This window comes from Amblyomma maculatum, chromosome 7 (assembly GCF_055883805.1).
Source record: "Amblyomma maculatum isolate TAMU_Amacu chromosome 7, ASM5588380v1, whole genome shotgun sequence".
Lineage (NCBI taxonomy): Eukaryota > Metazoa > Arthropoda > Arachnida > Ixodida > Ixodidae > Amblyomma > Amblyomma maculatum.
In genome coordinates, this window is record NC_139350.1 from 128,581,460 (window position 1) to 128,604,020 (window position 22,561).

Consider the following 22,561-nt stretch of genomic DNA (forward strand, 5'->3'; position numbering starts at 1 on the left):
TTTTGTTTTCTGGCTGCATGCTTCAACCATGCGAAACATAGGCACCTAAGCGCCTATTCATCGTGCTTTTTGCATATTGGCACCATAAATTTCAAATAAACTTGCAATAAAACTTTTCAAATATGGTATGGTGTATACAAATGCAAAACAATGAAAGTAAACTGAACAAAATAAATTTACAACTTATTGTGTACTTTTATTTAGCGCCCTCTAGAAAGTAACAATTACCCAACGTTTTGTGCACGATGAGCACTCCTTGCGTGAATCCGGCCGGAACTGCCGGATACACTTTTCGGAAATCGCACGCAGCCAGCTACTGGTGGTGGTACTTTTGGTCACGGTTTCGTGCGTAACATGGTCACTTCCGGATAACGCGAGTGGCTGTGATCGCTGGGATTTGGTACTTTGCATCAGAACATCAATCGACGTTCGACTTCGAAATGAGCTTCCTTTTGTAAGTTTCGATGCGTTCCAGTGCGGCCTTGGCAGTGCTCAGACTACACCTTTGGACGTCTTTGTTGTCTGAGGGGGGGGGGGGGGGGGTCGTGGTGGGGGAGCGCCGTTTTGTCTTCTCGCGCGAGCTACTATTTTCAGTTCTGTGATTAAACGTCACTTGGTAGGCTTAGATCAGCTGCGGTTGAATAGATGTGTTGAGGGGAAAGCCTCTTGCTTTGTTGACTTGGTGTTATGTGACCTTATTTGTGTTGAACAGCACAGATCCGGAGAGCAAGGACGTCGCGCTATTACTGGCTAAGTCCTAAGTCAAGCTTGCTTGTTTCGGAGCACGATGTTGCCTTCGGGCCATTTCAGAAGTAATTCCAGCGTACGTACCGATTATGTTCGATTGTTCGTGCGAGTCTTGCAGAGTTCATCTTCTTTGCGGTCTGTGTTGCTGTTACTTGAGACTTTGCAGGGTTCCCTACTTCCTGTGCTTTAGATTACGCTGGTCTCGCGCTATGCGTAAGCTATGATTTCTATGGATGGTTGGCTTTCCGCAGCGTCTGACCAGTGTTTGCCATTGCCTGGCTCTATCTGGCATATGCTAGCATTGGGGAATTGTTTGGGTCAGTTGACAGTCCTTGGTTGAGGCTGGGGCGAAAAAAGTACACGAACCGCGCGAACTGAAATAATTTCTCGGTCATGTATTACTTTTTAATTCTATTTATTTTTGTTCACCTGTGCATGCTTTGAATGAGAAGTGACTCATTCCCTTGAAAATTTGTCTACACTCTGAAAACTTTGTTGTCGCGGTGTAGCTGTATGACCGATTTGTGGGGCGCGCGTAACTTCGCCTTGCTTGGTGTTTCTTTGGAAATAAAATCAGCATACAGATACAGGGATACAGTAGGATTATTACGAGAGAACCCTTAGCCCGCATCTAAACTTCCAGCTTAGTGTTCTACATAATGCATACCGTATAAGGGTAAATGCGAGCAACTTTACGGTTCCGTTGCGCGTCGTTTTCTTGCGATCTGGTGAGGAGTTCGGCAACCTGTTTTGCATAGAAAAATGGTGCAGTGTGTGCTCTCGAGATGTCTTTAGACGGCCGAGAGGCACGCCAACGAACAGAGTCAAGTCGACGCGTGTCGCGTCGACTTGGTTCGCATGGCGGTCAGTCTTCGATTACGCGACTTTCGTGACGTTGCATGCGGTCTGGTCGACACCCGTGATGTGAGCTGGAGGATGAGAAACTGTGCACTGTGAACTTTGCTGACCCGTACTCGGCTAGCGGACGACAGCCACTTTTGTTGCCAAAAATAAGCCGGCCTGGCGTCGAGGGCAACTGCCGCCCGTTGTCAAACGTGGGTGGCGTCGTACTCGGGCGGCGGCGACGCTACAGCAGCCCAATCGCAATCTATAGGTGTAGAGAAACGACGGGAATAAGTGCGGAAGTGTAGACGGGGCTGGTACACAATCGCTGAGTTTTTGGTTGAAGTGCACGCGGGTTTTCTATTCCCAGTGTTTTAATGTGACTGTTGACAGATTTCTCGTGTCTGGTTGTCGAGTGGCTGTCATTCGGTCATGCTAGAAATATGCATCATTGAAGCTGTGTGCAGTGACACCTCAACAGACATTGGGTGATAGCTTGGTGAACTTTGTGTTGCTTATGCAATTAGGAAACAAGCAGCGAAGGATGTAGCTGCGGAGGCACTTTATTAGAGTTGTGTAAATTAGAAAATTTTAATTGGAAATATGTGGAAAAAAATACATTGTACTTAGGCTTCTAAAGTATTGAAATATCTACCTTTATGAACCATATATGCTCTGATAGGCACATCATTTTTCTAAGAATATGAGCCTAAAATGACAAGATATGAGCAAATGTGCCTCTATAGCCATGTCTGCTCAAGTTCTAGTAATTTCTGTTGCTTTCTTTATTTTGGAAACAATGCTAAAGTATGCGTACAAAAAAGTATGTCACTGATGAGCTTGAGCCATCTGTCACATGGGCAGAAGCTGAAAAAAATGGTCAAGAATGCGTGTGCCCTTCTTTAGGGGACTGCCTTGCCATGATCTGACAAACCTTGCAACCAGAAGAAATTCATTTTATCTGTGGATTTGGTTATAGGATGCGATTTTGTTATTGGCCTGGAGATTTGTTTCAGGTCTTTAGTGGTCCTTTAATGAAGGCCATGTGATTAAAATCTATGGATCTGGTTATAGGTGGTATGCACTGTGCCCACATGGCACCCAACTATGCCGGCGGCAGCCATTTTTGCTGTGCACGTAGCAGACGAACTCCTGCCAGTACTGCTCCAAAAGCCTGCTTTCGTCGTCTTAGGTGGCTCGTGTGCCACATTCATGTGGTCACTTAGACTCCGCATGCATTTCTAACCGGGCCTGTAATTGCCGCGCTTGATAGCTTCGTGAAAATGAGTCTTAAGAAATGGCACTTAGGGTGGGTGCATGCGCTGGTTAGCGCTGCTCGAACCGAGGTACGCGAAAATGGTGCAGCGACGAACGTTGTTCGTGGGACTAGGTTTCCCTCTGTTCCGGAAAAAAAAAAAGCTCGGGCAACGGTGACAATAGCCACTCCGTGAATCTGGAAAGCCGTATGTTGTTCTGTAGCGGGTCTACGGGACTGTTGCATTACTCTAGACGACGTATCTGCTGCCCTTGATTTCGATCTCTTCTGCATATGAAACCTATATATAGCGCTTCAGAGTTTACCCTCGGGGTTACCTGCGAACGTTTTGGACAAGGTGCATCCCGGATAAGCGCAGAATGGGCACCAATTAAGTTATCCCAAAAGCTGTAGGTATGAAATATGTGACTTCGTCCTATTTTGGACCTTGAAATTATTGAGTCCTTGGGACATGCGCTGTTTCCCAGGGATGTCATAGACACCCTGGCAATTACTTTTGTTTCTTGTGCATATGCTTAGTATCTATGCTTGCGCCAGGGCGATAATGCAAGCTCCCCACCTAGCTCGGCAACCCATCAGTTTAACTCGATCACTGCACTGTACAAACACTGTTTACAGATGCCAACACGAAAGGCAGACACAACAGGGATGAAGCGCGGACTGCCGAGCATGGGCTGCACACTCGTAATTCGACTTCTGTTAACAGTACACGTACGGCGCGCAACTTAAAAAGGAACCACGATCATGCACTTAGCCCAGTTTGGTGCTTTAATAAGCGACATAATTGCGACAGCGGACAGCAACTTTTGTATAAAAAAAAAAAATATTTCTCCAGTATGGTAACAATAACGCTTCCAAATTCCGACTCTCCGATTTCACGGAAGCGCTGCTGCCCCTGACCGTTATTTGCGTTTCAAGTCAGCCCATGGTGTCCTTGGACCTGTTTCTAGGTCTAGCTCAGCTCAAGCGGAACTAAGCAGTGCAGCTGTCCACCCGAAGTGGCGTTTATTTGCTACATAATTTCTTGCTGCTTCACCGGCGGCGATGGCCGGCCGAATCTTTCGGGCTCGCGAATTTCAAAAGGCAATCTGAATGCGCTGAGTGAAGAAAGCATGCTATGTTCGTCTGCTACGTGCACCACAAGTATGGCGGCCAGCGGCATAGTTGGGCGCCACGTGTGTGCCACTGCATACCACCTATAGAGCTGGAGATTTGTTTCAGGTCTTTGGTGGCATATAATTAAAATCGGTGGATTTGGTTATGGGATGCGATTTTTTTTATTCAACTAGAGATGTGTTTCAAGTCTTTGGTGGCCCTTCAATGAAGGCCATATAATTTAAATGTACTTTACATTCTGGTCTAATTATGTTAATGAATTCATCCTCTTTGTTTATGAGCTTGTGCATGATTACACAAGTGATACTAGCCGATAAGCAGACTGTCTGTGTTTAATGTACTTGTAGATGTCACTAGAATATTTGTTGCTAAGATAACAATGGTTCAAACAGTGGTGGGTGGTAAGCTTAGGTGTAGTTGCAGGTGAAGTTTTGAAATCCAGTTACTTTATACTCGGAGCCCCTGATTACAACCACTTTTCAAGCAGCAAATGGAAAGAGACCAGATTTTTTTTCGTCCACTTGGCTGAATAAGCCCTATTCTGTTGATGGAGTAATTATTGAAAAATTGAATGCTAGCTACCCGACCGTGATCATCCTGTACAGGTGGCCTGAGAAAACCATTCTAGTGTTTCACTTACGTTTGTAAGTAGAGACCGAGAGTGCTGATCCAGACAGCCAAGGTTGACTTGAGAACCTAGACTGCTAATTAAAACAATTTTGTTGTGAAGTCTTTACATTTCATCAGTATATCACAATATTGTTGCAATGTGTACACTTGTAGCGACAGTTTCGGTGCATTTGGTTTCTACGTTGTCAAGGTGAAGGTAGCACTGCAAGCTGAAGTGTTTACAAGTTTTGCGTCTTAGGTTGCTTTTTATGGTGTACAAGCACATTTCTTAACCTTTTCATACACACATTGACTCTCAAGAAAAATCTGAAAGTTGTTTATGTATATTTGGAATAACCTACTTTTCAAAAAGAACATGAATGGCTCAAAAACTAGGAATTCACATATGCCACGCGCATACAGGCTCATGGAATTGCCGCCCTTTTCTTCAGAATGCATGTTTATACAGAGTTGGTATTTTCTTCATCATCCACAGCGAAAAATCACCTTCATGTTACAAAAGAAAAAAGTTACAGCACTTCCTAGGCACACCATAAAACTTCAGGTCACCCATATTTATATAATGTTCTGGGAAAAGCCATGCTTTTCTCTGGCATGAAGGGACCATATTATTACTACTACTAGCTGTGTTCGTGAAAATGTGTATAAATGCTTTGAAAAAAGTTTGAGACATTTCATACTCAATTGGAAATGTTATGCTGCAAAGAATTCAACTTTCATAGTTGTTTTAAGAAGGGAGCATGCTCAAGAAAATGTTTTCTAAATAACCTGGCAGGATTAGGAGGTTGATGACAGTAAGAGCATATCATTGCCCTATTCTGACCATTGAATGTGTGTTGGTAAATCTTGATTTGTATTAAAGCTTTAACACTTGTCATGACTTGGATGTAGTACATCATGCCTACAAGATCTTAATAGCAGCTTGAATGCAAGGTCAAGCTGGCATGACCAAAAATGTAATGTGTGTTAGGCCTTTACTTTACAAGTGCTGTTTGTATTTGGTTCATGTTGTGTAGAGTGCTTGCATGAGGCTTATATGTGATAGCAGCCTTGTGGCAGCAATTTTCTTTTCCCAGTTTTTTGTTCTTCCTTGGAAGCCTGTAACAGACCCAGGGGCTTTCATTTCAGGAAGGGTTCATTTCTGGTTAGCCAAAGACCCATGGAAAGTCCTAGTGTTGCAATGCACTGCATGGGCAAGGCTTGAATCCAGTAAAAAAAGGAAAACTGATGAAAGCTAGCTGAGTAATGTGATTGTAATGCATTAGCCTTAGTCGACAAAGAACTTTATTAAATGGCTCCTAGGATAGTTGTATTGTCATAAAGTATATTTGGATGATTTGAGGAGATAGTTATGAGCAAATGGACTGTCCCTCAGATTGATTTCGTCTAGGCTGGCAGCCATAATGACGAACTGATGAATAGTGTGAGCCCTCCACGGATCTTCTTTCATTTGTACATACCATGATCTTCCTCTTGTACATACGATCATCATCGTCCCGCGGCGCCGGCTTCGGCACGCGCTTGGGTTTTGTCCATCGGAATAAACGCCAGACACGGCATTCCTTGCCTTGTCGTCTCGACCTGGCCTTCTTCCACAAATGAAAGATCCATGGAGGGCTCACAATATACAGGAATTATAAGTGCTTTTTTTTTTTTTGCCCATTGTCAAAAATTTTGACGTCTGAAAAATTAATGCAGGAGAAAGCTGGAGCATCAAGGCTATCTATCTTTATAATGGGGCCCCAAAATGCAAAGGTGTTCAATAATTTGTTTAGTGAAGGGTTTGATATAAGTCATAGGCTCCTGGGGTGTCAGTTTGACTTAGACTTTTTACAATAATGGATGATGGAAGGGCACTTGCACATTTTTCAACTTTTCTGACATGGGATGCCTGTAATAACCAGGTCACTGTACCCTTTCCTCCTGTTGCAGTGGGGGCCGCTCCTCAAAGACCTTCAAGCCAAAGAAGAACATCCCCGAAGGCACACACCAGTATGACCTGATGAAGCAAGCAGCAGCCACGCTGGGCTCGGGCAACTTGCGCCTGGCTGTCATGCTGCCTGAGGGGGAAGACCTCAACGAGTGGGTGGCTGTCAACACGGTGGACTTCTTCAACCAGATCAACATGTTGTACGGGACAGTGACTGAGTTCTGTACCGAGGGTAGCTGTGCTGTCATGTCGGCGGGTCCCAAGTACGAATACCATTGGGCGGATGGCCAGACTGTCAAGAAACCCATCAAATGTTCGGCCCCCAAGTACATCGATTACCTCATGACCTGGGTACAGGACCAGCTTGACGACGAGGCCCTGTTTCCATCTAAAATAGGTGCGCTGCTATTGAGCTTGACCTTTTTGCCCTTTCTGACATTCAGGGGCTGATGGAAAGGGACACTAAGGAGTAATAAGGAAAAAGTGGAGACACCAAATTTTTCATCAAGGATTTATTTCTGTAAAATAGTGTGTGGGACATTGGTATACATAGATCACCACATGGAATTCACCTGCATCCGCTAAATAATTTGATTCAGAGTTTCTCTCAAGTTTTGGTTTTTGTTCCAGCCACACAATGGGGGCCATGACATCACAGATGAGCTGAGAGACAACATTTGCTTCTTTCTTTCTTTATTTATTTATTAATTTATTTATTTTCAAAGTAGACAAGGGATTACATCAGACACTCAAGGATCCTTAGCCAGAGGCTAGTCGTGGATCCCAAAATGGATGTAAGTATGTCCACTGACGACTCGGGAAGGAAGTACAATACAGATTTACCAGCGCGGGATGAAACAACTACAATACAAAACAACATTATACAAACTAAAACTCTATTACATGACAAAAGTAATGAAACGAGGAAAAAAAAAAAAAGTATCATATTCAGATTATTATGCCACAGGTAGAGTATGCAAATATGTAGTCACTTTATTGAGACACTTCTGTATGGAGGAAAAAATTCTTCAGTGCTCTAAATGTATTAGGTAAGGATATGACTGAGCATGGGATAGCATTCCAAATTTTAACTCCACAAAAACGGAGATAATCTATGGCCATAATGATTGTTAGATGTTGTAAGTAAGTACTTTCCGTGTGCAGCTGAACGAGAACTGGATGGAGGGGACTTGAATGAAACTACAAGAAAGGTGATAGGGTTTCAAACAATGTGGTTTACAAAAATTGCTAAGCGATAGTCTCTTAGGTTAGTTAGTGACATGATGTTATTTTGTTTCAATAAAGGCCGCGATGGAGTTCTAGGTGCAACGAAGTTGATCATTCTAAGAGCCCTTTTTTGCAGCCTTACCAGAGGATCAATATACGATGGGTATGTAAGACCCCAGGCCTCAATACAGTATGCCAGATGTGATTGAAACAAACTGAAATATAATGTTTTTAGAGTATTAGTCTGAAAATATTTAGATGCTTTTGCTAATGTATAGCAAGAATATGACAACTTTTTACACAGGGCATCAATGTGGTGGTGCCAGTTAAAATCTTTATCCATGATCACTCCTAAGTATGAGATTGTGTCAACCTGCTGTAACTCATCTTCTTCGATATGCAAGCTGCAGGGTGATATGCACGTGGGCTTATGCGGTGATTTAAAAGTCATATATTGTTATTTCGGTGTTCAGCGATAGACAGATTGGAACCAGGTTTTTAATGCATTGAAGCTCCTTATTAAGCACAATTGCTGCATCTTCTAGCGATTTGGCGGTAACTACCATAGTCGTGTCGTCCGCATACATCATGGCATGTGAGTTCTGTGCATATAAAGGAAGGTCATTCACATAAAGGGAAAAAAGAATAGGTCCCAGAACCGAGCCTTGCGGAATTCCCATGAACACCGTTAGCACATTCGAGACGTCATCAATTTGGACCCTTTGGGAATGATCACATAAATAACTTCTCAGAAACTGCAACACCAAACCTCTAAAGCCAAGTCTTTCAAGTTTTTTGGATAGAAATTCGTTGTCCACAGTGTCAAAAGCTTTCTTTATGTCCAAAAACATGCCTATTGCTATAAAATTGCTGTTAAGTGCATCATTAACGAGTTCGGATAGAGACAAGATGGCAGTAATAGTAGATCATGCAAGCCGTATGAGAAGGAGACAAAAATGCTGCTTTGTCATTTGAATGCACTTCACTTTCTTTGCTTTTGGCAGACATGTGATAGAAGACCGTGAACCACCACTGCACGGTCATCAAAGCTATGCGCATGTGCATCGGATCACACACAAAAAAAAAAAAAAAAAGTGTCTCTGGGTCGTTCAGTTGGTTCTAGGCTGTCGAATTGTTTTTCATACAATTCAGGCCAAAAAGTGCCTACTTTTTTTTCTTTTTTTTTTTGTGATGCTGAGTCAGTCTAGTCTGGTTTATTATTTTTTTGTGACAAAATCGTACTATATAATTAGAGGTTGTAATTTTCGGTTTTTATTTTCAAAATATTCGGCTGACTTTTTTCGGTGCTTATATTTGCAAATACAACTTTGGGATTTTTTTGGTTAATATTATTTTCTGCTGAAGAAGTTTAGTTTTTTTCGGCGAGATAAGAAGGATTTGTCTACAGTTAAAAGTGAAGTAGTGTTCATTTTGGATTTTTTTCTTGCATGTTGTTTTATGCACTTCTATTTAATGTACAGTTGGTCATTTATATAACTAAGCTCCTGGAAAAGAATGATATTGTCGTGATGAAAATTAACGTTATGACAAAACGCATATGTGAAACAAATCCACCCGTTAGACAAAGGAGTAACTGAATTATTATTTCTTATGATCAAATTTTTGGATATACCAAATCACCTAAAAAACAAATGCGCTTCTTTCAGCTTGTGTCTGAGAAGTGTCACGTGGCAAGAAACTGGCGGGTTTTGGTCTTCGCGATTTTCTGGAAGCACTTGCGCTGCAAATGCTCTGGTCTGACCTCCACCGCTCGAAGTGCCCCTCCTCAGACGCTTGATATGTTTATGAGGGTCGGGAAGCACGGCTGCCATTCTTTACCCATTCATGAGGCCATGAACTATGCCTTAAAACCTTCAACCGCTGTGCTTAAACCAACAATCCTACTGTCCCACATCATGCCCCTGGATTGAACACTGTTGTAATGTTCTCCCGTCTTCGACAGTTTTGCGGTGTGCATGAAAAGGTACTGACCTTTTTCGGTTTAAACCGAACTTTTTAAAATGCTTTTGGTGTACCTTTATCGATGTTTTTCGGGAGAAGTCCAACCCCTATATATAATATTAGGGAAAAAAGTAAGGTTAGCATTTACCTACTTGCCTTAATGGCTAGTTATGACCTACATTCAGACAACACATGAATGCTGTACAGCAACACAGGCTCTGAGCTAATGAGCACATGGAGTGCCTGCCGTCACACAGTGTAGGCAGCATGGCCAATCACGTGTGCCATGGCTGGAAGTGGCTGCTTCGCGAGATACATTAAAAGAAAGGGAAAAAAAAAAAAAATGTTCATGTTATGACATTTTATTTTATGCGGCTAGCAGAGAGGTAAGATGCATCAAAACTTACCAGGTATTATGAGAAGAGAAGAAAAGGCGCAAAGAGGGCAGCAGCTTAAATTTAGATGTGGGCGAATACTGAAAATTTTGAATATGAATGGAATATTAAAAAAGAAAAAAAAAAAAAAGCTTTCGAGTACATCTTCAGCCACGGCCAGTCTGCGCGCTCTTTCTTATGGCCTTCTCAATCGCCGCGGGAACAATGGGAACTTTTCTCCTTGAGTTACGCTCTCCGCCACCGCAAGGGGCGCGACCTGCTCACCGTTCGCTCCGCGTCTGCTTCAGCGGCGGCAGGTGGCTTTTGCCTGGTTTCGCGCTGTCGCTCGCGAGTTTCGTGGTGAGTGCAGCCCCGAGATTAAAAAGCACAGATGGTAGATGCTGCAGCGGCATGTCGTCAACGTACCACACGTGAACAGATATAAAAAACACTGTCGTTCAGCAAACGTTCGACAAGCATGGCATACGTTGCGGCACGGTAGCTACTTTTGTCCATTTTAATCCAAATTTTCCCCAAGCCTGTACAAGAATAGGAACAAAAAGAAAACTGAATGAGCAGTGATCACATCGAAGCTTCTTCAAGGCTAACATGACAGCAACTCTACAACAGCAAAACCGTCTTTCAGCGCTAGATGCGAAACCATTCATGTAGCACCAAAGATGAAAATAATTTCATAAAAATGTAATGTAAATTGCGAAATGCTTGCATGATATAAATTATTAGTATAACAGTCAAAGTAAACGTTGTAGGGTTGAGTTTTAAATGTTATTACAAGTCATATATTAGGCAATGTGTGGTATTATAAACATTATTTTAATTTTGCAAATACACATTGTTTTAATGAAATTTTTACACGATATTATACTTATTATGAAAGCAAAAAACGGTTTGATATTCATGACACCACTTGTGCTCGAAGTGGTAAAAAAAGGCCAATAAATGATGGTGATAATCGATGCAGTGACTTACAAATGAGTTCACCTGCTATATCGAAAGTATGCAAGAAACTTCTAAAGCGTTAAAGAAGGACACTCTCACTGAAGACTCATTTCAAGCCTTATATAGCGACCCATTGAGACTCTCTTCGGGAAAGTATAGGTTAATGTGCGGAAGTGAATGACATAGGCTAGATGCGAGGGCCGGAACAGTTAGCGGCACATGACTACATTGTCAAGACCGGCGTTTCATCTGAGAGCAAAATCAAGGCACTGAAGGAAGTGATGGCATCTCCTACCATCCCATTTCCCACTGTCACATATTCCGGTTCACCTTACGTCGCTGGACATATCGTTTAGTTAATCAACTTCGGGTGTGACGCTTGCGCTATTCTTCTTGAAACTAGGGAAAGAAGCAGCCCCATATAGTACGCTCTTCTACGAGGACAATGTTCTAGTGGACTGCATTATCCGAAACCAGAGCTTGTTGCCCTATTGGACAAGCTTTTCTTTTTTTTTTTTTTTTTTTTTTGAAAAAGCTGCCGTGCACCTACTACACACAAATGTTCTCGAAGTACTTAAGCTCCTGATTCAGCCAGCATTTCAGAACTCAACACTGAGTTGCCCGAAAGGAATTGACAATAGCTATGTTATTAGGTCCGCTTCTTTGATATTTGAAAAATTTCTCAGAATTCTTCTTCTCAATTAATTATACCAGGAAAGTGACAGAGAAGACCGAGAGGCCAACTCCTTATGTGTACAAGCCGTGCAGGAAAATTTTGAGCCTGAATTTTCCAGACGCAGGTCGCATTTTGATGAATTGATGAGTATAAGTGCAATGTGTAACTTTGAAGGACAATTTTTTTTATTGTTTGCCGCTCTTTTCGATTCTGCTTAACTGCTTATGCCCATTTCCTTGATTAAGAGTAGTCGCGATACTACATATACATCTTCGGTCTTTCAACCGACTGATATGTTTTGAACGAAGCTAGAACAGCCCACTCCACTAGACAAGTGAAATTTTTACTATGCGAGTAAATTTTTGTTCTTTACTCTGAATCTGGGACGTGCCATGATTTTTTGCCAGTGCCTCTTCTGATCTAAACGAAAACGTTAGTGGTTGACAGAATCTCCACCCAACAGTTCACCATGCACTCACGTCACGTCGCGCTACACCTGCTTAAAACATTCAAAGGCAGATTACATAGCCTGATAAATTTATTTTTGTACAAAACTTAGGGGTAAAAAATGTTGAAGTGTACCCGAAGCTTCATTCGACCGTGCTCGGCCGCACTGACGAAGGAGTGCGCGCGTGAGCGGATTGTTGACTGTATTTTATTCGTCGTACATGATAAATGTTCGATGCTGATGACAGACTTTGTAAGGGCGAAATGTCAGGATCTGCCGGTTGCAACTGACGCGGGAAGCGAGCGCGCGTTTCCCTTGCGCGTGAACGGCTGTAGCGGAGGAGCAGCAGTGGAGCGGTGGCGACGCCACCGAGGCGCGGCGGGCGGTAGAAACAGACCCCATTGGAGAGGCCGTAAGAGAAGAGAAACGTGCTCTCCCTCGAGACCGGCCGTGCTTCAGCATAAAAAAAAAAAAATCATAAAGGCAAGTAGGTAAACGCTTACCTTACTTTTTCCCCCAATATTATATAGTATGATTTTGTTACACACAAAAAGTAAGCCAAACTACAAACTAGACTGACTCAGCATCACAAAAAAAAAAAAAAGTATACACAGAAATGTATGCACTTTGATCAGGTGGCAAAAATGTATGCTACTTCTGGCCATGAAAAAAAGGGGGGCAAATATGAAATTCATAAATGCTGCATAAAGTAGTAAGTGTTTATCAATGTGGATTCAAACCAAGCAAATTGAAATGATGCCCCAGCTATGTGAAACTCTACTTTTGTTGCAAAAATATTCTCAGTACTCATTGCTTTCCAGCCATCATTGTGAACCTACCTAAAAAAAGGGCGGGGAGGAATTATGTGACTTCCTGCCAACATGAAAAAATGTACTATTTAATGTTTTCTGGCAACTTCAGGGAGACAAATTTGAAGGTATTTGTTGGAGAAAAAAAAACTTTTTACTGTCTCTGGGTCGTTCAGTTGGTTCTAGGCTGTCGAATTGTTTTTCATACAATTCATGCCAACTGTTTAAAATAGCCCAAATGCTAACTCTTCTAAGTTAGCGACATTCCTGTTTCTTAACGTTTTTGCAGAGCTAAAAAATGTTTGACATTGGTCCTTGAATGTGAGTACACTGGCTAGCACAGTATGCAGGCAAAGATTTATTTTTTTCCAGATTACTTCATAATTTGGGCATGATGGGGTTAAGCCACTTGGCACTCCCTTTGCCAATTTCCATTGTGCAAGACCGCACCTCCACCAGTTCAGTAAAATGCAAGCATTTTTGCACAAGGACAACAAAAGGCATACCCAATGTTACCACTTCTTAGAGGGCCACAAGGGAAACATATATATAAAGAAGTTGAGACCCTTTCCTAGGAACATGGCCAATGTTTTTACTGCATAGAAAGGTGGCTGCATTGTTGAGAAAATCACAATGGAATGTTAAAAAACATCCACATTCAAAGTGCCCGTGAAATATGAACTGTACTGACATCTTTTTTCTGATGTCGCTGCATTCCAACTAATGAGAGGAGCCACTTCCATAGAACAGCAGTGAAAACAACCAGCTTCCCAGTCATGTGTAAATGTCTATGACACTGCAGTCAACAGCTGAACGGTGGCTATGACATTGCAAATTCTAGATTCGGCTGTATAAGCATTGGCTTCAGGGACAGCTCTAGCTGCATTTGTATTCATTTTGATGTCTTTTAGGAAATAGATTTTATCAGTGATTCAAGAGTGATGATGGTAACTGATTGCTTACACTGGCATCTATGATTGAACAGCTGTCAGTGGTTGGGAAAAAAGTTTTTTGAGTGCACATAACTGATTCATATTTACTTTTCTTTTCTTTTTGTAGCAGGTTGACTTTCTAACTGGTAGTTTGAGGTAGCTGACAAAGATAAAGATTGGACAGTCACTCCTTGGCAAGAACTGGACTGTTAGAACTGGCTTACATTCCCATATATGTTACAATGACAGTGCATATATGCTCATTCATTGATGAAGTTTTACTTTACTCAGTGTACTGGTAGGTTTGACTTGTCTGTGAAATGGCAGTATACTGGCTGTTTATTTAGAAGGTCCAAAATTTTCAGGTAAAGGTAACTAACTGGCTTTAGGTTTATTTCAGCCCTGGAGCTATATTGGTGGCTACGGTGGACTCCAGGTGAGAGGTAGACTGTTTCATTTAGTTTGCTAATTAAGTAAATATGTTAATTAAATTTTAAATTTTCATTTTAGGGGGCATGTTATATTTGCAGAATTGGAGCTCATCCTTCATAACGTATAGCCATGAAAACCAGTTTTCTTCAAAATTTGTAACGCGCGTTACAAGGCCCACAAATGTCTCCTTAAAGTAAGTTTTAAGCGTGGAACAACGGGACACAAGGAACAGGGTAGACAGGACAATGCGCTGTCACAGCTACCTAGCAGGGGGACAGGAAATGTCCACAGCGCAGCCACTGCGCTGTGGCCGGGCTGCTGTCGCTGTGCAACTATGTGAAGCTGCCTACCAGGGTGGCTTTGTAGGCCTTGTAACACTTAAAATATTTTTTAAGAAAATCTTTTTGCGTGGCAATACTATTTAGAGAATGAGCTTGAATTCTGTAAATAAACATAAAAATTAAGAAATTTAATTAACATAGTTAGTTCGTGAACTAATTGAAGCCTTTTGTCTCTTACCTGGTGTACGCCGTAGTCCCCTATATAGCACCAGGGCTAATATTGTTACGGACGAGGAAGAAGCGGGCAGCGGCGCGGGCAGGAGCGCTCGCGCTAGGCCTGCTGCGATTCATTAAATCATCTCACAGTCATCGGCTGTCTTCTTTCTGCTCTCTTGTGTTCATCGGATTGTGGATTGGAACAATAATTATCTAAAGTAAGTTCCTTTTTTTTTTTTTAATTTTAGACCTAAGAAAAATACCCAGTCTTGGTGGCAGTTCCAGTTTGTGTAGCAGTGCAGTTTGCAGAGTATAAAAAATGTTTGGTGGTGGCTTAGCTTGGTTAAGCCTGGATATCAGAAGCGAAAAGCGTCGTCGGTGTCACTCTGCTGGCTGCTTAAACTGGTGGTTCGCACGGCTGATAGCCGCTTTTGAGACTCTCATTGTCGCCATTTCGCTATGCGCTCCTCTCTTTCCTCAGGGGTCTTCGTCACTCGTTTCTCCTGGAGCCTTTCATTCCGCTCTTCCTTTCTGCGCAAAGTCTGTTCTGCGTCCTCAGTTCGGCCTCTCTCTGTCGCTGTTTAGCAAGGCGAGCCTCCCGCTCATCCGGCGTTTCAGCAGCTCGTTGAACCCTGCGTTTCGCGTTCTTCTCAGCCAATTTCAAAGCCGCCACTTCAGCATCGTCTTCCATGTCGACTGCCTGCGTTTGAGCGGTAGCGGCGGCTTTGACAGCCCGCGCCTCTCCCGTGACTTCACTTGGTTCGATGCATGAGTGGAGCGCACGGCTCCGGCGAAGGTCAACTGGTGCTCACAGCTGGGGCTATTCTGAAAACACGGCATACGCGAGACTCTAGAGTTGACTAGCCTAGTGAAGCTTTTCGCTTGAATATATCAAAGGAAAATTTGAAAGTGCAAGGGTCTGCACAGAGGCTTGAAATCTTGAAATGTCCTTAACTTTAAAAAAAGAGGTTCAGGTACCCTTGAATCTCCTTAAATTTTTATTCATTCCTTAAATTCATGGAAAATTAGGGTTAAGCTGGTTTATTCGTTTAAAAAAAAAAAAGGCTACATTTGTAGGCTGCTATAGGAGTACCCATTGGATGAACAATGGAAGACAGGGACAGCATGGGCAAAACTGGAAGCAGCAACAAGCAACACAGCAGAATAAATCCTTCAAGATGTGCTTCCAGGTCCCCTTTCCTTATTGCTTTTGTATGCGTTTTGTTTCCCCTAGCTTGCTGCCCTCCTGTGCAAGCCAACTGTTGTGAATGAATTGTCTGGAGTGCCTGCACATGGACTGAGATGAAGTCAGTGACATTGAAGGGGCATTGAAACTGGAGCCTGTGAAATTGTCTAAAAAAAAAAGGAAATTGCAGAAAAATGCTCAAATTTGTGTGGTTGTGAGCCCCTAATGTCTTCGAGGATGCTGATATCTTGAAGAATGGCATAATTCTCTTTGTGAAGGCCAACTATTTCCACTGAAAGGCCAGAGAAAAGGGAGCAGCGATTATGTCCTTTGGGAGGGAAGTGGGAACTGAGTAAGGGTCAAAGGATTCGTAATGTCTGTGATCCAAAAAAATGTCTCCTTGCCCTCCTGGTCATTACCCCTTTGTATCCTTGAAACCCTATAATTTTCCTCGAATTGTATGTAAATTTGAAGGACACAAAGGACACGAACACTGGAAAATGAAAAAAATGAACATTTTCTTTTTGGCCATTTGAGTTAGGTGGCTATAACCTAGACTTTGCCACTTCTATTTGAACTTGAGGTTGAATATTCTGTGGGAACTCTGGAAAGTGCAAAAGCCAGCTTGGGAAAGACTGAATTTAATAAATACTTTCCATGCGGAAGTGCTGAAGAAGGACTGATCGATTGAGCTTGATTTGATGCGAAGAGGTTCTATATGAAAGTGCCACTGGCTGGGAACTTGAAGGTAAACCAAATGAGCAAGTTTAGAATTCTCACCTTGGCTAGCTTTTTAAACAATAGGGTTTGGTTTGTGGGGTTTAGCGTCCCAAAGCGACTAAGACTATGATAGATGCCATAGTAAAGGGCTGCAGTAATTTCGATCGCCTGGGGTCTTTAATACGCACTTACATTGCACAGCACACGGGCGCCTTGCTTTTGGCCTCCATTGAAAAGCGGCTGCCGTGGCCCGGATTTGATTCCGAATCCTTGGGCACAGTAGTCAAGCGCACTAACCACTGCACCACCACAGCGGGGTTCTTTAAACAATATCAACTGATATTCTGCGTAGGATCTTCTGAAGTTTAATTTTAGGCCAGCTCGCGTTAATATAAATGGGAACATAGCACCTTCGAAGGCAGTAAAGGGCTTCGTAGCAGTGGTACATACATCTTTATGATTTGAGCGTAGGCTCATTTTAGCAAGCAGTACTGATGTCTTCGTAATTGTGAAAATTGCTTGCTTGAGCTAGACATGCATTGGGCTTCAAATTTTTTCACATGTTTTTGTGTTGGGTAGAGAAAGTCGGATGTTTGGATATTATAATACTGAATCAAATTAAAATTTAGCTTTACAGGAGCAGTCGCTTTTATAAAATATTTGCCTTTGATTTATCACTTTTGTTCTTGCGAGGTTGCTTTTCCTAATGAATGTCCTTACCACTTCCCATCCTTTGCAGTGCTGTTTTTATAATTTCCCATAAATTAAGTAGACTTGAGGCAAATTTGCAGGGATCAGGAAATTGGTTCGTGTTATCAGGAGTTTCACGTAAAGAGAAGTGTCCCTTCAAAATATGTGGTCGTGCAACAGGTGTCCAAATATATGGTATGGAAAACATTAAATAATAAGCTTTCCACAGCGAGGATACTTCGGTGCAAACTGCTATCCTTTACGAGGAGAGTTATGCCATTCTTCATATCAGCGTCCTTGAAGACACTAAGGGCTCACATCCACAGAAATTTGAGCATTTTTCTTCAGTTTTTCAGACAAGTTCACAGGCTCCAGCTTCAGTGCCTTCATTTCAGATGTGTTTGTTGACTTCCTTCTGTCCACACGCAAGCATTTCAGACAATTTATTCACAATAGTTTGCTTGTGTAAGAGGAGAGCAGGGGAGCAAACTAGGGCAAACGAGATATGTCTTGAAGGATTTATCCTGTCATGTGACATGTTGGATATGCATAAAGTAAGCTGAAGGTTGAGGCATGTAACCATCTCACATTATCCTTCTTAAAGACTGCATTGGTGTAGTGTTTTCTTTTCTTTTTTTCACAGTTTCATTTTTCTACTGTATCCTGAAGTGGGTGCTTTTTTTTCTTCTTATTTTCACTATCCATTTTGCCCCAAGCAATGATGATGCCCAGTAGGGTAGCTGTTTATCTCACTCCTGCAGCGTAGCCATTACCTACTTCATGAGCAGGCATACCACGGGCCTTTCTGTACGCCGCGAGCAATGTGTGTAGTGCCCATATTGGCCATCTCTGCACCGTGACAATTCTCGTAGCAACACTGTCTCCTTGAAAATGCAGCCCTGGGGCTTTCAGCCTCAACAATGAACGGCTCGTTGTGCATGTGCTCCTTTTAGCCTACGGGAGGCAACGCGCGGCGCATGACACTTGCACATTGCTGAGGTCTAACCGTGTGAAGTATCCACCAACACAAGCGTGCTCTGCAAAACATCTGTTCCGCAGTCCTCCGCCGTAATGTGTGGGAGCCATTTTGTGGGGATTTTTATTTATTATTATTTTTCCTCCTTGACGGTGCTGTGTGGAACCCCGTCAGTGCGAGTGCCACTAGGTGGGGTTGCCGTGGTTCGCTTTCGCTGCGAAAATCCGTCTTAACCGAAGGACACACACAGTTAATGTTAAGCAGGCTTTTCTTTTTTTATATTGAGTCCTGTTGTAAACCAACCTGTTGTCTTACAGTGTTCATCTTATTCGAGAATACATCTTAACCAGCTTTATCTTAGTGGGAGTCTACTCTAATTGGTGCTTTTTGGTTGACATATTCTGGCGCTGCCTTGTAGTAATTAAGTGCAAAGAATAGTTGTTTTATAAATTGGTTATAACTTGTGTTGTATTTTTAAGTAGGCGGAGGACTGCGCAAAGTAAAATCAGGTTGCCCTGCATGGAGGTGCCTTTTTCGGAATGAAACTCCTTGCAAATGCGGTGACTAATGGTGTATGTGGTGTCATTGTAGGGGTGTGTAGCCACAGATGCTGAATGTTTTTTGCACCGTTGAACAGTATGTGCTATATGTAATGGCATACCATGAAATAATGAGTTGCTGATTGTGAAGCTAAGTACTGAGTGTTTAAAGTGTTGCAAAGATGATGTACACACATTGAAAACTTCTTTGTGCAAAGTAGATGTCTGCATTAGTATGAACAACTTCGAATTCTGCCACCAATAGTGGCTCTCGTGCATCTAGCTTTGAAGGAAAGCATTTTTAACAGTGATTGCGTGATAGAAGTAAATTGTTCTGTGAGTGCAATTTTTCTTGAAGGGTTCTCAAGCCTGTTCCGTGGTCGTGCTAATATGTGTGCTTGTATGACATGCAGGCGTGCCGTTCCCCAAGAACTTCTTCTCCATTGCCAAGACCATTCTGAAGCGGCTGTTCCGGGTGTATGCGCACATCTACCACCAGCACTTCTCGGAGGTGGTGCAGTTGGGCGAGGAGGCACACCTCAACACGAGCTTCAAGCATTTTATCTTCTTTGTCCAGGAGTTTGGACTCATTGATCGGCGGGAGCTAGTGCCTCTGCAAGAGCTTATCGAGAAACTTACGAGCAAGGACAGGGACAGCAATCCATCACGCTAGGACATGCCATATCCTGCTTCTATCTGAGAATGTTATCCTATGTGCTGCCACTCTGCCCCTTGCCTGTTGCTTTTTCATGTCAACATTCTCCTTATGCTTGCTGCCACCCAGCCTTCCACTCAGCACTGTACTGGGACACTGCACTGGGACACTTGGACATTTTTCTTACTTCAGGAACTGTAGTATGATTGATTGACACTTTGATGTCACTTTGACATTTTACCACTTTTCAGCTGCCGTCGCCGCCTTCACTTTTTTGTTCTGTTCGTGTATGTGTTTACGCAGGAGAGAAACTTACAAAGTCGTGCAATCCTACATTTAATTTTTAAAAGTTACTCTGCTTACTCTGACATGGAAGTTATTTTGAAAGCAGCGCCACCTGAATTCAGTGATCCTCCCCACATGCCACAATCGATGCCTCAAGCTGCTCACTTGCCTTATGCATATTATGTCTCAGTTCATGTTGCTTGTGCTTCGTGTAGACAGAGTTTCGTTTTTATGGCCAGTCCTCACCTGTTGTTTCCTCGTATGTTTCTTTCTTTCTTTTCCCCCACTGTGGGTCTGCGTTCATTGATTTGAATGGCTATACAGTTGCCAACTAAATATTCGGACATGCTTGATTATTCAGACTTTTTCGTGGCACCTTGACATGCTCCATAGAACTAGTGTAATGAACGCCTGAAATATCATAATGCATAGTGATTGATTGCTCCAGTTTTCGGACCTCATTCGCACTTGCAGCGGCACCACTGCAATTAGCCAACCCTCCATACAATATGTGATGCCACCCAAAATTAATAATAAGTAATGTGCCTCTGCCCGTGTCGGAAGTATAACGGGCTTATACAATATGAACAGTGGAACATCATTAATGCATTGACGCAAGCTTCAAGGGGGTCAAAAATGTGATCGAGTAAAGCAACATTCAAATCATAAAGGAGCATATATAGCAGCGGTGCCTCTTCACAGATGGCCCTACTGTGTTTTGAGTATGCTTCACTGCATGCATTGTGAGAATAGTGCAGTGAAGCAGTTTCAAAACATGATGGTTCAGCAAACTGACGGTGGCAGGTTTGCCTTCGCGTCTGTACTTTTGTCGGTGCATTCGCTCGTGACATACCAATAGCAGCACGGCCATCGAATGCTGGTTGCTACCTGTCGTCTGTGTAAATACTGTGCGACGAGACTGTGAAGCATCAGAATGGGCACAAATCTGTTGACACCTTCCTCCACTGTAGGGGCAATTGGAAGTTTATGAAAAGTAATTTTTTATAGCATTTGAATTTTTGGGGAGTCTAATGTTTCGGGCATTTCCGCGATCCCTAATAAGTCCGAAAAATTGGTCGTCGACTGTACTTGAGGATGAAAGAAATACACGAAGTTTTGCATATGGCTTCTTTGCACACCACTTTCACTGCCCTGCCACATATTCAAAGACATCCATCTAGTACAGCCAGCCAGATGTCATCGTCTTCTGATCAATTTCCAAACTAATGCGATGGGCAGCCTTGCTGAGATGCCCAAGTTTTTAGTATGCAGACAGGCTTTCTTAAAAGAACAAACCTGTTATGTAGTTGGAAAAGCTGCACCTGTGCTCTTTAATATGCTAACTTGTCAATGCCAACTAAGCTCACTGCCTTTATGCTATGGTTGCCTGCTTTAACTACTTTATGTCCTTTGACAATGGTGCATTTGACAACTCATGCAGGTTGGGGTTCTCTTAGCAAATGCATTTTTTAATAGTCCAGGAGTAAAGATATGTTCTCCATCTCTTTTGAAGGCTGTTTTAATGAAGTTAGGCATTTTAGGCTCCCTTTCTGCTCAAGGTCATTCAAAGGGCATTTGCAATACCATGCACCTTGAATTATACCCAAACTACAAAAGTTGTGAAAAATGGGCACCCTGTTCTAATGTTCTCATCAGGCACTTTCCAACATCAAGAGTTCCATGGGTTGACCCACAAAATTTCGGGAGTTCTGGCCTGCTGCACTGCTCGCATGCTTGGCTGGATGTTTGCTGTACTCTCTGTTCTGAGCTGTGCACTATATAACAAACAAAAAAGGTGCATTCCATCAGGAATGGCAGATAATGCCACTGTGCATTCTCGTCCTGCAGCGGCAGCAGAAAAATGCCCCACCAAAAGCCACATGAGATTGAAGCAAGAGCACCTGAGCACAGAATTGAGAGAAGAGGCAGATGGTGGTGACATGTGTGTTTGCCGCCAAACATAGAATGCATGCTTTGCATTGTCATCAGTAATTAATGAGTGCAGTTTTTATTGTTGAAGGCTTGCATACATGTAGGAATGTCTAGTAAGAATTTGTGTTTGCAAAAGGGAGAGGGACTTGATGGCAGGCTCTTCAGTAACACACCTCCTTCCTACCTTACCCCTCTATGCAGTCAAGGTGGGTGCGCGGCCTCTAGACTGATTTTTTTTTTTTTTTTTAGTTCTGACATCCCTGCTTTGTCATGACCACCATGCTTCCGTTTTTTAATGCACCTCATTCTTACCTGTATGCAGACTGCAGTCAGCAGCTTTATTAAAGTGTCCTCAAACATGCTAGTTGAACATGTGGAACGTTTTGTTAAAATTCATTGCCAGTGAACCTGAAGCAGTGTACTACTCACCACTGACATGTTGGCAGTATGTGTATTTCTTTATTTTTTGTGCTGAATCCACCTCTAGTGCCACTTGCCTCTTCTCTGGTGTCCCAGTGCTTCCTACGTCACACATTTAATAATATTCATTTTCATTGCTTTGTCACTTGTGGAATTGATGGCAGCCTTGTTGGGCGAGGAGAGTTAACTTACTCAGCATATTTGTGGGCCACATGCACTGCACAGAAAAGCATTGTTCTTAGAAAGTCAGTAAAATTCATGTCTCAGCTAGCTCTGTGCTTGCTGCTTTGAAGCTACTC

The 22,561-nt window shown here is 42.7% G+C and overlaps 1 protein-coding gene across 1 annotated transcript; it reads left to right on the plus strand.

Annotated features, from left to right (window-relative positions):
* Positions 1–265: 265 nt before the first annotated feature.
* Positions 266–22,092, plus strand: mats (MOB kinase activator-like 1). Its single transcript, XM_084609457.1, has 3 exons — positions 266–454; positions 6,545–6,939; positions 19,384–22,092. Exons 1-3 carry the CDS (start codon positions 441–443, stop codon positions 19,641–19,643), a joined length of 669 nt encoding a protein of 222 aa, XP_084465583.1. The 5' UTR covers positions 266–440; the 3' UTR covers positions 19,644–22,092.
* Positions 22,093–22,561: the final 469 nt, after the last annotated feature.

What these genes read in the sequence shown, in the direction of transcription:
- mats (XM_084609457.1), top strand. An exon ending in CCTGTTTCCATCTAAAATAG is followed by an intron (nt 6,940 to 19,383) that starts GTGCGCTGCTAT and finishes TATGACATGCAG; the next exon opens with GCGTGCCGTTCCCCAAGAAC.